Below are 14789 nucleotides of genomic sequence, written 5' to 3'. Positions count from 1 at the left end.
ATGCAGGGTGCAGGCAGGGGGGGCTGGGGGACAGAGGGGTACCTGGCAGCAGTCCACGCAGCCCAGCAGAGTGTAGCGGGCCGGGCCAGCTGCAGCTAACAGGGGGGCCCATTCATGCTATCAAGTGAGCAAACGTTCCCGCTTTGGGACGCCGCGGAAATATTATACGTTAGCTAGCTTTTCTACTTGCTTGCGCCTGTCAGAGCGGGAAAAGCAGATCCAACAGTTTTTGTTTTGTTTCTTCTAAACGGGAGAGATAATGTGAGAGCAGTATGGACATCTTCTGAATCTGCATATGTCACAATTATTCTTCTGTTCTTGTTTCCTGCTGAAAGACGGCAGATGTAAGCTAACGTCTTTGCTAACCCTGGCGTGATTACAACACGGATATTTAAAATGTAATGCTCCTTTCATTTCCACTGTGCTTAATCAAATCACTCCATGCGCCGCAGTGCAGAGACAGCTGTCAACAATAAAATCGCAGATTTGTTTTTTTATGGTGCGACATCATTTTCTTAGTTTCTGTTTTCTACATTATTAGCGGAATATTTAAGCTGATCTAAACTGTGATTGGCTCGTATCAGCCATAATATCGGCCCACTCATATATCGGTCTCCATTGTGAGTTTTAGTAAAGACAGTTTGCATAATAATGAACAAAAGGAGGGAAAGGAACGAGAGGAGCGAGAGGAGAATGTGAGCAGAGCTCCGTGGGGCTGTTGGGTTGTCACTGCGAGGCCGGGTGGTGGGTGGTCTGGTAGACAGGTGCTGTAACATCTGCTGCCTCCTCCGCTGGGTGTGTGACAAGCTCCTAATGAACACATCCCTGATCAGGTCTGCCCGGGCTGGACGCACTCTAATGACAGCGAAATGTGGATTCATAAGTTTGTTTAACAGCTTCTGCGGCAGCGTCGGGTCGGCCACGCGAGCTCGTTTGACATCCTGCTCTGTGTTTCTGTTCACCGGCTGACTCTGTTTCTGTCTGTGTGTGGTTCAAAGGTGGCTCGTCGGTGGGGGATACAGAAGAACCGACCGGCGATGAATTACGACAAGCTCAGCCGATCTCTGCGCTACTACTACGAGAAGGGAATCATGCAAAAGGTATTAAAAAAAACAACATTTGAAAACACATTATACTGAAAAAAAAAAAAAAGAGGTTTAAAATGTTTAAGCTGGTGCAAAAAGCCAAGTGAAAGCCAGAGGTGTCATTTTTTTTTCGGGGGGTGGGAACTACGTGTCCCACAATCCATTGCGATTACAATGCGAATGTCCGCGCTGTTTGTTAGTGTTGTGACGGCGTTCTGACTTTATGAACACTGGAGTCGGACGCACGACTTCCCACCTCGGCTCTGCGACCGTCCGATGAGCATCTGAATTAAACGCCGACCTTCTTTCTACATGTACGTGACGTAATCAGGCCTAACGTTCTCTTCTTTCTGTCTGGGGAGAAACTCCCGTTACCATGGTGATCCGACGACTCACAGCTGCGTTCTGCAGATTTAGAAATACTTGCAAACCTGTTGATTGATTTTGTTTTCTCGCCTCTGTCCACTCCCCCTCCCCTCCCCTCCCCCCTCGCCTCCGTGCAGGTGGCCGGCGAGAGATACGTTTACAAGTTTGTGTGCGACCCCGAGGCCTTGTTCTCGATGGCGTTCCCCGACAATCAGCGGCCGGTGCTGAAGACGGACATGGAGCGGCAGATCAACGAGGAGGACACGGTGCCGCTGTCGCACTTTGACGAAAACATGGCGTACGTGCAGGAGGGGCCGTACTGCCAGCCGCACCCCTACAGCGAGGGCTACGTTTATTAACGACAGCCCCACACTCACACCCCCTCCCCCCCCCTCCTCCTCTATACACCTGAGACTATCATGTCCTCTAAGTCACCGTCGCTCCGGGAATAAAACTGAACACACACACACACACACGCAGCGGAGCTCCTCTCCCTCTGTCTCTCTCACATGAACACGTTACGGTTTCTTTGCTCTCGTCTGTCTGACGTGGAAGCGGCACAGCAGGATGGAGAGTGCACTTTATGGACAGGACCGGCTCAGTGTTCGCCCGGCCCAGAGGTCAGCAAGCTGCGTGGTTGGCTTTTTACCGCTCTTTGTGTTTGTATATTAATGTGGGGATCATTCTGGGGTTGTTTTTTTTTTTTAATGATTCTGATGATTTTGAGCATGTAGCGCCCTGCTGAGACGGGACTCACCTACCTGGACTTCCTGCAAAAGAAATGGAAGGATGATCCTTTTTGTCCTTTCGCCATCCCGTACTTTGACGCTCATTAAAGTGCATACTGGCAGCGTATTGTATCCATACTTTTAAGGTGAAGTGACATGATTATAGACGAGAAAATGTGACAATAAAAGACGTTAAGCCGCCTCGCCACCAGTCTGAGCACAGCACCTGTCAGCTGTCGAAGCCCCTCGTCCAATCAGAACTGTTGACCTCATCATGAGAAATCCTTGTGAAACTCTGGAGTGCGAGGATGAACTCCGGCTTCCGGCTCACACATGAACGGCGTCCGTTTAGGATAATCAATAAAGCTCCAGGCCTCCTGTAAAATAAATGTACTGTTCCAACAGGTGTTCGCAGATCTGATGAGAGTGAGTGTTTGTACAGAGAAGTTGGGCGCAGCAATCAGTTAACAGGATATTATTTGCATCCCCTAAATACCGAGAATTTAAAAAAAAAAAAAAAAAAAGTGATTTTATTGGCTGAAAAAATAAAAATGAAAGAAAAAAAATCAAACACCAACTGAAACATTTCCCTGATTCTGTTTGTTCCTGTTCAGCTCCAGGTGAACACGACGTGTATATTTATGAGTTCTCATTGGTAAGGTTGCTTTTTGGTTAAAAGAAAAATAAAAAAAAACCATAAAGATGGAAAAAAAGGAAATATCTAAAGTTTTTATAATGTGATGAAAATAGTGTTCCATTGTATAATCGGGTCGATGCACATTTCGATGCTGCTTAAAATTGCTCGTGTTTTATTTTAAGGTAAAGAAAAAAAAAATGATGAAATGCAGCAGGTACGAAAAATACAATTATCTTTGTTTCCTTAAGATTTTTTTTTGTTTGATTTCCTTTTTTTTTTTTTTTTTTTCATCGAGCATTTAAAGAAGAAGGAATCTGGTCCGTCTGTTTATCAACGTTCACATGTGTATGGGCTGGGATTGGCAATAGCGAAACCTTGTGTAATAAAATAGCTCTGAAAAACAGTATTCGACACTTTGCAGATGTTTTATGATGTCGCACATTCAGTTTTATTGTGCAAAAAAAAAAAAGTTTTTGTTTTTTTCTCACCTAGTAACATCCTCCATGTCGTGCATTTGATAAAGAATAGAGAGGCAGTGAAACTCGGGCCGAATGCCGATGTTTGCTTCGTGACTTCTTTTGGTGAATCCAACACATTTAGGGCGTCATCGCTCGACACTCTGCAGAGTGACGGTGCTTGTTGTGATCCACACAGCGCCCTCTGCTGGTGACAGAGAACTGCTCGTGTAATTAAATTATATTTGACTGGTAAATAAATCGAGTAATATCGGGGCATATTTAGAAAAAAAAATTGCTGATGTTATCGGCTGGACGATTTATCGTTTGGGCTCTACGCACGATGTCCGTGTTTTAGAGTTTGGGAAGTTTGTCCAACAGGTGACTTCTTTCGATGTGTCCTTGAAGCAAACACTCGACTCTTGAATGAGCGATTCAAGAGTCGAGTGTTTGCTTCAAGGACACATCGAAAGAAGTGCTGCGTCGTCGGCGTATGAATGGGATGAGTGACTTCTGATGGTCTCTCTACGCGGCAGCCTCGACCATCAGTGTGTGAATGTGTCATGTGACCTGTGGAGTGAAAGAGCTTTGAGTAGTCAGAAAAGTGCAATATCATTTCTTCTGCCCAATAAAAGACTCCTCTGAATCAGTTAGAGGAGTATTATATGTCAGCATTTAATTGATTACAAATCGACTGCCGATGTTTGTCAGCAGGGCCAATCAACGTGTCGGTGCATCACTGTGTATAAAATGCAATTCTGCGGTGACTTTCACTCCCTTGCTGCAACATTTATCACTTTTCCTGAGAAGAAACCAGCGAGAAGTCGTTTTACATACTTCAAACCAAGCAATGAGACTAATAGTTGATGCTCTCCCGTCAATTTCCAGGTTGGAGAGAAACCTCCGGACCACAAAGCATTTAACCAAAGTGACACCTGAGGAAAAAAAATCAATGGCTAATTTAAGAGCTGACTTTTTCATGCAGGTGAATTGTTTCTGTCCTTTTGTTAGGAGACTGGCAGTAATGAAAAAAAAAAAAAACAAACAGGAACACTCCCTTAAAAGTTATTATTTCCTTCTGTAAAGTGTCACTACTGCTAAAAATCAATGACTAATTTAAGGCTGCATTGTTTAATTGGTTCCACTGATGGGAAAAATGAAAACGGATGTGTAAGTAATGAAAAAACAGCACTTGCCTTAATTTGTCAGAGCAGGTTACAAGCCAACCCCATTACCGTCCCCACACGGACGGGGTTTTTTTTTATTGATTGTCTGTAGAGGAGGGAATTGCCCTTAACTTTAAACAGCTGATTGCTTCCCTGAGGAGATTCAACATCTAATCCGACATGTAATGAAAACAGCACTGAGGCTTTTTAATATGACGAATGACACTTTCTCACGAACGCTGCGTGAAACTTCAAATAAAAGCTCGTCCATGTTTAAGGCCCTGTATTTACTCTGCTGGTGTTTCTGCACATTAACATCAGTCCATCAGACTCCCAGTCCTCCCAGTCTGCCTGCGGTTGGACTTTCTGCAGTTCAAGTGAGCGTCACGGTTACAGAGCAGACACAAATGACTCTGGTTTTATTCAAACTCCCGTCATTGAAATCTCATGCAAACACCTCGCTGCTTTAAATATGTGGCGAGCTCGTCATGTCAGCGGCGAGCTGCTGCTGCTGCTGCAGAGTTTTACACCTTGTTTGTGTCACAGTCTTATAAGGGCCGTTCAGAGAGGACGTGGTTAGCGCGGCGCTCGCTGCAGGTTTAAGGGACCAGAGCGAGGGGAGAGAACAAAGCCCCCGACCTTTGCTGCTCAACCCGCCGCAGCAGCAGAAGAAGAAGAAGAAGCAGGTGTGTGTTCGTGAGTTCCTCGGGGCACGACAGGGTGTCGGAGAGTTCAGCTATGTAACGAGCGCCACACACAGCACAGCACGCCAAAACTGTCGGACAGTTCTAGAGATGTGCCTCTGATGTCCCGGCGGCTCTGTAAACGAGAGACACCAGCTGTTGGGATCTGATCTTATTCTCGTGTCTCCTTTATGCTCCACAGATTCAGAAGCAGTTTCATTACGTGCATGCGGGTCAAACCAAAGTGGCGTACGTCTTTGCACCAGTCGTCCGCCCCTCCCACTCTCATGTGGGGAAACTGTCCTGAGTATCTTCCAGCTTCGCTCTGTCATCCGCCGACTTGCACCGACTTCCCCTTTAACGTTTTAGTAGGAGGCTGCGTTCACAGAATCATCTCGTCCTGAGACGTCAGGACGTTTGTGCGAAAAGTGTGAAAGGACGATTAAGGTCACGATTGCGTGTTGTGACTCGTCCGAGGAGGAAAGATGACAAAAAGTCAAAAGAGTTCTTTGTATTTTGGTTCCTCACACTGTAACACAGATATCTGTCCTCTCCTCTGTCTGTCTTCCCTTCACACCGACTCATCTCACCCTGAGTGGAAAATAACCACGAAGGTTACCTGTGTTTGTCTTGCACCTTTGTGAAGACGCTGTGTCAGTGAGGCATCACTCTGTGACTCGTTGTTATCTGGCCCCCGTGAGGAGGATCAGGGCCTCAGCTATCAGCAGATTCACTTCACTTCTGCACATATGCTTTACATCCTGTGCTCCCCTCCTCCTCTGCAGCCCTGCCGGCTAATATTCGGACTATCTGAACTGTGATTGTGCCCACACACACACACACACACACACACACACACACACACACACACACACACACACACTGTAACAAACAGATGGCCCCTTGATTCTTGAGTCATCACAAACCCATTACGGGAGTGACTCGTCCTCAGCCGGGCCGCCTGGAGTCGGTGCGCGGCCGCTCGCTCTGCTGTTTGCAGAGGCTCTTAAGTCACCGCCGCGCTCGGTGGCACGTCGTGTTTGCTCAGGTTAAATGGCTCGTGTTGCTCGCGGCGTCCCCCCCCTGATTGGCTGTGACACGGAGGTGTTTGGCGAGCAAAATGACACCCACCCACACACACACACACACACACACACACACACACACACACACACACGACCCTCCATGTTTGGCTGTTTGAAACAAGTCGGCTTCTAATACACAGTGTGTTTACACACCAGGAAGCACTAAGTGTGTTTCTATCTGTGTTGCCAGGGTCTATCAGGGACCGGACCAGTGAGCATAAATCATTCAGGGGTAATTCAGAGGAACAACAGAGGCTCTAAGAGGGGAAAAAAACGGGAAATTATAAAGCTTCTATAATGGAGGAACCTATTACAGCTGCTTGTCCAGTTTAAGACCCCGTATAAATGCTTTTATTATCCGGTAGGCGCTATTTTCTCCAACCAGCCAGCGCCTCCCCCCTCCCCCCCCCCTCCTCCCCCCCCCTCCAGCACAAAGTGAACTCTATTTTTCTTTACACCTCAACCCAATTCTGACTTGTGATTGAAAACTTCCAAAAAACATCCCAATTTTCTGCAGAAGTTTGGACTTCTAAATCACTTTCTTTTTGTTTTTCATCTGTAATGTGCTGTAGGACATGAACACACACACACACACACACACACACACACACACACACACACAGCAGGTTGTAATTGTCTCCAGCAGTAGTCACTTCTGCGTGTTGATCAAAGCTCCTGCAGAAGCTGCTGACTGCTGAAACAAGCAGCGTACCTTGCTCTCAGTTTTGCCACCAGTTCCCCACCAGTTACACTTTTCTTCCTCTCTTGCAGATCGTCTTCCTGCAGATGAAACAACACCCCCACCCACCCAAACAAACCCAAAGGCCCGCTGACAGTAATAAATAGCCCCGTCTGATGGATGCAGGTTTAGAAAGCTGTGAAATTGGATATTGAGATGCTCTCCGGAGCTGCGGGTCGGGAGTAGTTTCAGACTAGACTGTGGGAATCACTTAATCCGATCATCGGGAATGTAAGACGGGGTTAATCGCTAACGGGGTCCCGAGCTCTCGTGCCCGAGGGGGGTGGGGGGGTGGGGGCTGGGGGGGTTAGTATGGTTGTTTCTGAATGACGATTCGTAACGTGTTTCCGTTCACAGACACTTTAGGACGTCCGGTGAAAAGTTTTAGTTTTGGACGTTTAGTGTCCTCATGAGCGGCCTTTCAGACTTTTACCACGATTTTGTAAAAAATAAAATTAAAATAAATCAGCTGACGGACTCAAGAGACAGAGGGACACTTAGATTGTTTGGACTTCCTTCACTTGTAATCCTAACAAACTTTGACCGATGACCTTTTTAGGCTGGAAACTCGCCAGGACATTTAAGGCCAATGACCGGAGGGGGGCGTGGCCTGCTTTGAGGCTTGTATCCTCACTTGTCTGTGGTGGTGGTGTTGTGTTATTTCACGGTCCATATCAAGTCGGAGCTTCACTGATCTCGAATGCCGCCTCTGATGAAACACCTGCAACGGGCCAATGAGAGCGAGCAGACCGGGAGGCGTCACCAACACGAAACACGAACGCAACACGGTCCTGGGCCGAGGGGAATAGTGAGAAAGAAAAAAGTGTTTTTATTAACGTTTCGGAAGGACAGCCGGCTGATGGCGCCGATCGTCCTCCATATTTGTTTGATCACTGGACTTCCTGTAAGATCTTGTGTCGGTGGAATCAGTCGTACACACAGCAGCTGTTTGGTCGTGTGTTCTGGTTGAATCCTCTGGTGTGAGCGTTCAGAAGGTTTGTGATGGTAAAAATCGTTTGTTTTGTCCCACATTCTTGAAACAGTTAAGATTTAAAAACCGTTCAGTGAGCAGTCCGCCTTAAAACCTGCCACAGGATACAGACTGTACGCTCGGCTGTGGATGTACAAACAAGACGAAGTAAAAAAAAAAACTCTGTTTCACTTAAAAGACATTTCACGTGAGACGGCGTGAGATGTTCTCATTTCTGTGACTCGGGTTGGAGCGTGATGGAACCTGATGAAATCTGTTTGCTTTAATGTCGAGTCTTAATAACAGTCTGGAAAATGAGAACACAGCGTGCGGCGACTTCACTCCAATGACCGACTGATTATTGGCTGCTCGCGTCGTTCACTGCAGGCTCACTCTCTGCCCGTTTGTTAGCTTGGTTTATTTTGTATTTTGACTTTAATTCATCGCTCACTCGAAGGTGACGTCCTCCTGTGTGGCCTTTAAATGATTTTTAGCACTGAAGCCGTCAACATGGCATCACTGCTGAATGTGTAAACCGAACACTGCAGCAGGGTTTTTATTCCAACATCAAAGAAGAAGAAAGTCGCAGCTTTTAAGCGCATGGTATGACAATTCCTGCCACCAGGGGGCTCTATACAAAAGATGACATCGAGGCTGGCGGGGAATCATGGGAGGTATTCTCTGTCTTCTACTCCACACCGCCAACCCCGATGAAAACGAACTCTGTGTTGACTGTAGTCAAGACGACGAACGGGCGAAACCGACCTTCAGAAGAGAATATGTTAAAAGACAAATGTGTGCAAGTATAATTTAAACGTTTTTATCAGAGCAGCACAAACAGCAGCAGATATCACACAGATCTTTGTGTGTGTAGTTTTAATTGTTGGCATGGCGTCGGTGACCCGTCGTGCCCTCTGTGCTGTTTCCGAAGCGTTCAGATCAAAAAGGAAAAACAGGGTGTGATTTTCTTATTTCCGTTTTGGTGGGATATTCCAGGTGTTTAACTCCACATCAGCCAGTTTGGTCTAAAAATGTCCAAATCAACGTCTTCCTCGCCTTCAGCCCGTCACCCTGTCTCTCCCGATCCGCCCCCGGCACGCCACCCGTCTCCTCACCTTCCACAATGTCCTTTGATCTCTGCGTCGCTGTCAACGCGGCGGATCAGCCTCACGACAGACCTTGAAGCCACAGCCACCCAGAGAGGTGGCCAACCATCTGTCACCGGGGCCCGGAGACCTCAGGGCGGCAAAGGGCCCAACAAATCCTCCCCTCCCTCCCTCCCTTCTACCCCACCCTCACCCCCTCCCAGGGCCCATTAGCTCTCCCTAATGCAGCCACGGTGGCTCCGAGAGGCTCCCTAACAGGCACAAAATGGACTGCTACTTATCCTCCTTAATTCCCAAATGAGTTCTCTTTAGCGTATACATAATTCATTTCTTTGAGTCACTTACGGCGCCTCTCACCCGCTAAGCAAATACAAATCTCAGGGTTTTTTTTCTTTCATTTGATCCCGTCACACGTTCAGGTGTGTAAATCCGATTTCTGTAAACTTACGGAGAGATTAATCTCGTGTGAGAAGGAAAGGAAAACGCAGACGAGTGTCGGAGTTCGGAGTCATGCAATGTGATTTAAAAATAGCCTGGAAAGAGCCTGGAAAAGTACACTAATGTAGTCAGATGAAGATAGATACTAGGGGGGGTAAAATTAGACCACCTCACATTCATAATACCTCACGCCCTTTAAATAGGGCTTAAGAGGATGACTGGAAATAGGCTCAGATAATTCATTATTTTCAGTAGATTTCCTCTTCTTTTTCTTCTTCTTGCTTTCTTTTCCACGGGCGTGTTAATTCTTTCTCTGCAAACACGTGGCAGCAATGTCAAACCTACTAAATAATGCACCTGTTACCATACACCTTCATTCCAAGGAATTCAAAAGGAGAGCACGGATTTAAACAGCGCTGAGAGGAGACCATGATTGAGTCATTTTTTTTTTTTTAATTTAGAGTCACTCCATGTTTTTCGTTTATTGCTGATCTGAACGTTTTAACGTTTTAAAATGTGCACGCAGGCCGTTGACTTTGACTGACTTTGAAAACAAAAAGGTTGAAAGGAAAGGTTTCACTTCCTTCTTTTTTTTTGGTCGTCTAGTTGATCAATGTGATTTTATGCCGAAGGTTGGGCCAAGGCGAGAAGTGATTTTATTATTTAAATCAGGTTCAACCTCAAGACTCCTTGAAGACAACTTATGCCGAAAAAATTTAATTTTCTTTTCACCAATTACAATTATTTAACAGTTTATTTGGGTAACCTGAGTGTCCATGTACCCACAACATGTGAAATAAATCCATCCACACCTTTGTCTGTGGTCTGCAGAAGTCTGACAACACAGAGAAAAATAGTCCGTTTCAAATGTCCTCCCCTTGTGATGTCACAGTGGGATTCTGGTATCTCCACCCCTGGACTCCACCTACAAACTAGAGCTAAACTTTAACACAGAACCACCATTTTTATTCTCTCTAGTGAAGGAGTGATTTCTACTGGGAAAACTCAGGGGGCGGGGCTTGTTGTACTTAAAGAGACACACACACAAAACGGAGCGTTCTGAGAGAGCTGGTTTCTGCAGGGCCACAAACCTCCTCTGCTGCTTGATTCATGTTATATTTGGACCAAAGCTCAGAAACACAGATGTTTGATGTAGACCACAGGGGGGACTGTTTGAAAAGGGGGGAGAATATGTCCTCTTTAAAGAATAATTGTGCAGTTTGGTCCTCAGGTGGTACGAAACATACGACAGAACAAAGAGACGGGGTCATAACGCAGGTTTTTTGACACAATCTTTTCTGGAGAAACACATTCGCGACCCACTGAAAACGGCTCTGTGACCCACTTGTGAACCAATCAAAACAGTGAAGATCTGTGACTGTCAGAAGAGATGTGAGGCTTTAAGGTGTGAGAAACAATCAATGGAAACTTGTATAAAAAAATGTACAAAGTAAACGTTTCCCTGCTTGTTACTGCAGGTGACGAAGTGAAAACACACGTCTGCCCTGAATTAGATTTCATGTCAGTAAATACATTTGAGTGATTAAAAAGAGGCCAGAAAAACAAACCATGCTGTGGCAAACAGTTATATTTAGTCTATCTCATAACCAAGTCAGAAATAGGAGTGACAAAGATATCTCTGGCTATCACGAAAAAAAACCCTGCAAAACTCCCAGAACAAGAGCGCCATTCTGCTCGCACGTCAGCCGCGGGACAAAAGGCGCAGTGTGATAGCACAAATGGAACGGATCCAGCAAGTCTCTCTGCAAGCCGCACGATGAAGAGCAGAGTAAATACATTACACTGCAGGACCCCCCCCCCCACACACACACACTCTCACACACACACACTCGCACAAAAGAGTGCAGGCCGAGGTGGCGAGCTGACCGGTAGCAAAGCGCTCATGTGAGGAGAGATTCTGCTCGGAGCCCCCTGTCGTCTTGTTTTGGCAACAGAGGGGCCGGGGGAGCGAGCGCCGAGCCAGGACAATATGTTTTTTCAAATGCCCCTCGGCCAATATTTATTTAGCTACAAGCTGGCACGTCTGAGGCGCACGCTGCAGCCAAGACGGGGCGCACAAGCGTGATTTTCAAGATGCTCCACACATCAGGCTTCAATATGACCCTGCTAATGTCCATAAATCACAAATGAGTTCTGCGTGGAAATAACTGCAGCAATGTCTCCTTTGATGATGCATTATGAGCCGGCGGTGGGGGCGAGGGACAAATTGGCAATTTAAAGATTCAAAAGGGAAAATAAAATTTAATAAAACAAAATAAGAAATTGTTTTTTTTTCTTCTGTTTCAGAGCGGCAGAGATTCAATAAAGTCACAGCAGTAATTGTGGTCGGCGGCTGGAGATTGCAATAAAGAGTATAAGGTTCAGGCTAATAGCAGAGCTCTGCAGACTAACGTGGGGGAGAGAGGAAGCACGAGAGGGCTCTTTATTTATTTCTTTTTTTTCTCTTTTAAAACAGATGGTTCCTTATGTGCCGAGCGGAAGTGTCTGTTAACTCAGTTGGCTCACGATTGGTGGCTGCCGGCCAATGACAACAACGGGATCGGGGAGTGTGAGCAACAGTGCAGTTTGCTTTTTCTTCAGATGCTCCGCGAACAGAAGGATGGCAGCCTGCAGATACTGTTGCACGGCCACCCGAGCCTGGCGGTGCCAGAGCCGGCACCCATCGCACCTCACCACAGCGGCGAGCGTGGGGGAACGGGACACACGGGGGCCCGAGAGCACACGCAGATAAACTCGTTTACATGAAATGTCTTTAACCAGGTGTGGATCTACAGAGAGACACATTGATTTTTTACTGCTTCTATTGGCCCAACTTTTAAACCGGAAGCCTGAGCATGTGCAGAGATCTTTGATTCTTTGTTCATTTTCTTCACTGCTGCAAACCGTCCGCTCAAAAGAAAAGTTAACAAATGAATAGATGTGTAATCTCTAATCTCATCTCCTGACGCTTTCTTTCCGTTTGTCAGCAGGAAGCATCAACCTGAGTGTTTTAGGGGATTCAGGCCGACGAAGAACCCGTTTTCATGTGAGATGAAACTTCACTTTGGTTTATAAACTCTACGAGAGAAATCTTTGGTTAGAGTCATTAATCTGGAAGAGAGCTGAGAACGACACGCAGGCCGGACTCGAACCCAGTCCACCATCCTCCAGGATCACATCCTCTGCAATACCAACCACCAGGCCACCAACGGCCCTTTATTGACATTGCTGCGGCGCCGGTAGCTTAGCGGTTAGCACGCTCCATGTGTTCCTTTAAGACAGAGTCCCAGGTTTGAATCTGACCCGTCACTCCCTCTCTCTCTCCCTCTCTCTCTCTTCCACTGTCCCATCTCTACAATAAAAAGTCATGGCATGTAAATGTTTATTTCCCTCCTCTAAAAGAACAACAACACACTTCTTTTGACACTAGAAAAGATGTGAAAGTCTGGCGTCAGGTCGCTCCATAAACTGTTTCTCACTCCTGAAGTGTCTTTGTGTCGGAGCGTCGTTACACAAAGACAGATTCTTACATTTCCTCGTCTGACTGTCAGAATAATTACATTACTGATGCACTCTATATGTCTTCACACCGAGAGGTCCGGGAGGCGTAATCAGCCTATAGGAAATTTGTCTAATTAACCAGCTGATTAATCAGTATGCTAATTAAACAATATAGAAACAATTCTAGCAGGTCTGGCGAGGGATGAGATCAAATCAGAACAGTGGGACAGTTGCTGTGCTAAAAAGATGCATCGAATGTCTGGCAATATGCTCGTCCACACCACCAGCAGGGGAAGGGGGAAAAAAAACACGTCTCCGTCTATCCATATGGTCGTGTTTGTGGTGCATCTGGCTCAGCACGCCGTATACTGTAACCAACCTACATTTCCAGTTGCATTCGCACCTCACGAAGAAGCGCACAAAGTGAAAATTAAAGGCAGAAGGCTTGTGTTACGAGAATAATTAAACAGAGGCCAAGTGAAGTCACACTCCTCGTGGCAAACACGCTCCAACCCTCAATTACTCACAGTGAACAAAGCAATTAAAAGCTCTGTCCTATGGAGCGACCTGAGACTGGATTGTGAGCCGTCTGCGGTGAAACCCCCGGGGGCCGAAGGAGCTCCGCTGGGCAGGTCCACAGGTAGATAATTACTATTGATCAGCCGGCATTAGAGCATGTCAAGAGACATTGTTATTTTAGCCAGAGCTATATTTAAGGAGTCCACTTCGACGGCAAGCTTGTCTGCTGGCTGAGAGAGAGAGAGAGAGAGAGAGAGAGAGAGAGAGAGAGAGAGAGGAATAAGAGATAGACACATTGGTAATTGCAGTAATGTAAATGATATCCATTCATTTTGAATGGGAGTCATTTATGGCAAATAGACTGCATGAGCATTTCTAGTAGGTATATTAAATTGCAATCCATCTTTGTTTTAGTTAAAGGGATACTTCACCCATTTGCATGAAGCCTTGTATCATTAGAAACATGGTAGTAGTGTTGAATGGTCGTGAGTCCAGCCCTCATTTTGATCCTGAGACGAGAAAAATATGTTTTTCTTTGCTTGAAAAACAGATTTTTCTCGTCTCAGGATCAAAATGAGGGCTGGATTCACGACCATTCAACACTACTACCATGTTTCTAATGATACAAGGCTTCATGCAAATGGGTGAAGTATCCCTTTAATTTAACAGCAGTTAGCATTTGTAGATTAGCAAGTGGATGGATAGCATGTCAGCTAATATTTGGTAAATAGATGTAAAGTGTCCGCACGTGCACAGCCTGTACGATGTCACGATTCAGGAAAATGTTTGTTTGACATTTTTAAAACACGTTTGAGTCCTTGTATTATTTTTATTGTACATGTTTATGTTGCCATTATCTTTAGTTGCTTATAAGTCGATGTGATTGGTGCAGACAGGCGGGCTAAATGAGTCAAAGTTAGTGTCCCGAGTTGCCCCCCCCCCCCCCCCCCAGTCTACAAAATCTAGACACGCCCCTGCAAACAGCCGTACTTCCACTTTGTCACATAAAGGATACGCTACTTCCTTCATCGACGCTGAATGCTGGATGAATCTTGAGGCGCCATATCATCCTATGGCGATGATGTCATTCCGAGGGGACGCACGACACAAGTCCAGGAGTAAAGTGAACACTTGTTCTTCTGTGCAGCAGCTGTCCATTGTACAGTCCCCAGTTCACTCATTGACTGTTTCTGCATCCTCCTGCCACTAAACAATGCCCTCTTATTAACCCTGCAGCACGCCATTTTCAATAATCTCATTCACTCTCAGACTTCGACCACGGTACACCCCGTCACCACCCACGCCATGTCC

General features: G+C 46.1%; 1 protein-coding gene across 10 annotated transcripts in view; it reads left to right on the top strand.

Moving 5' to 3' along the window:
* Positions 1 to 12893, top strand: part of etv1 (ETS variant transcription factor 1) — a 30410-nt gene extending 17517 nt beyond the window's left edge. For 7 of the 10 annotated variants that reach the window (XM_079343619.1, XM_079343617.1, XM_079343621.1 and 4 more), the window contains 2 exons: positions 999 to 1100; positions 1589 to 3045. In XM_079343619.1, the coding sequence (XP_079199745.1) occupies positions 999 to 1100; positions 1589 to 1810 (324 nt within the window). In that variant the 3' untranslated portion in view covers positions 1811 to 3045. Of the gene's footprint in view, positions 1 to 998; positions 1101 to 1588; positions 3046 to 11765; positions 11838 to 11934; positions 12420 to 12445 lie in introns of those variants that run through there. The other 3 variants (XR_013779053.1, XR_013779054.1, XM_079343618.1) reach the window with 3 other exon arrangements.
* The last annotated feature ends 1896 nt before the right edge of the window (positions 12894 to 14789 follow it).

Source organism: Symphodus melops, assembly GCF_947650265.1.
Source record: "Symphodus melops genome assembly, chromosome: 5".
Taxonomy (NCBI): domain Eukaryota; kingdom Metazoa; phylum Chordata; class Actinopteri; order Labriformes; family Labridae; genus Symphodus; species Symphodus melops.
Note: the sequence above shows the minus strand (reverse complement) of the source record. Positions and strands in the feature narration are given on the sequence as shown.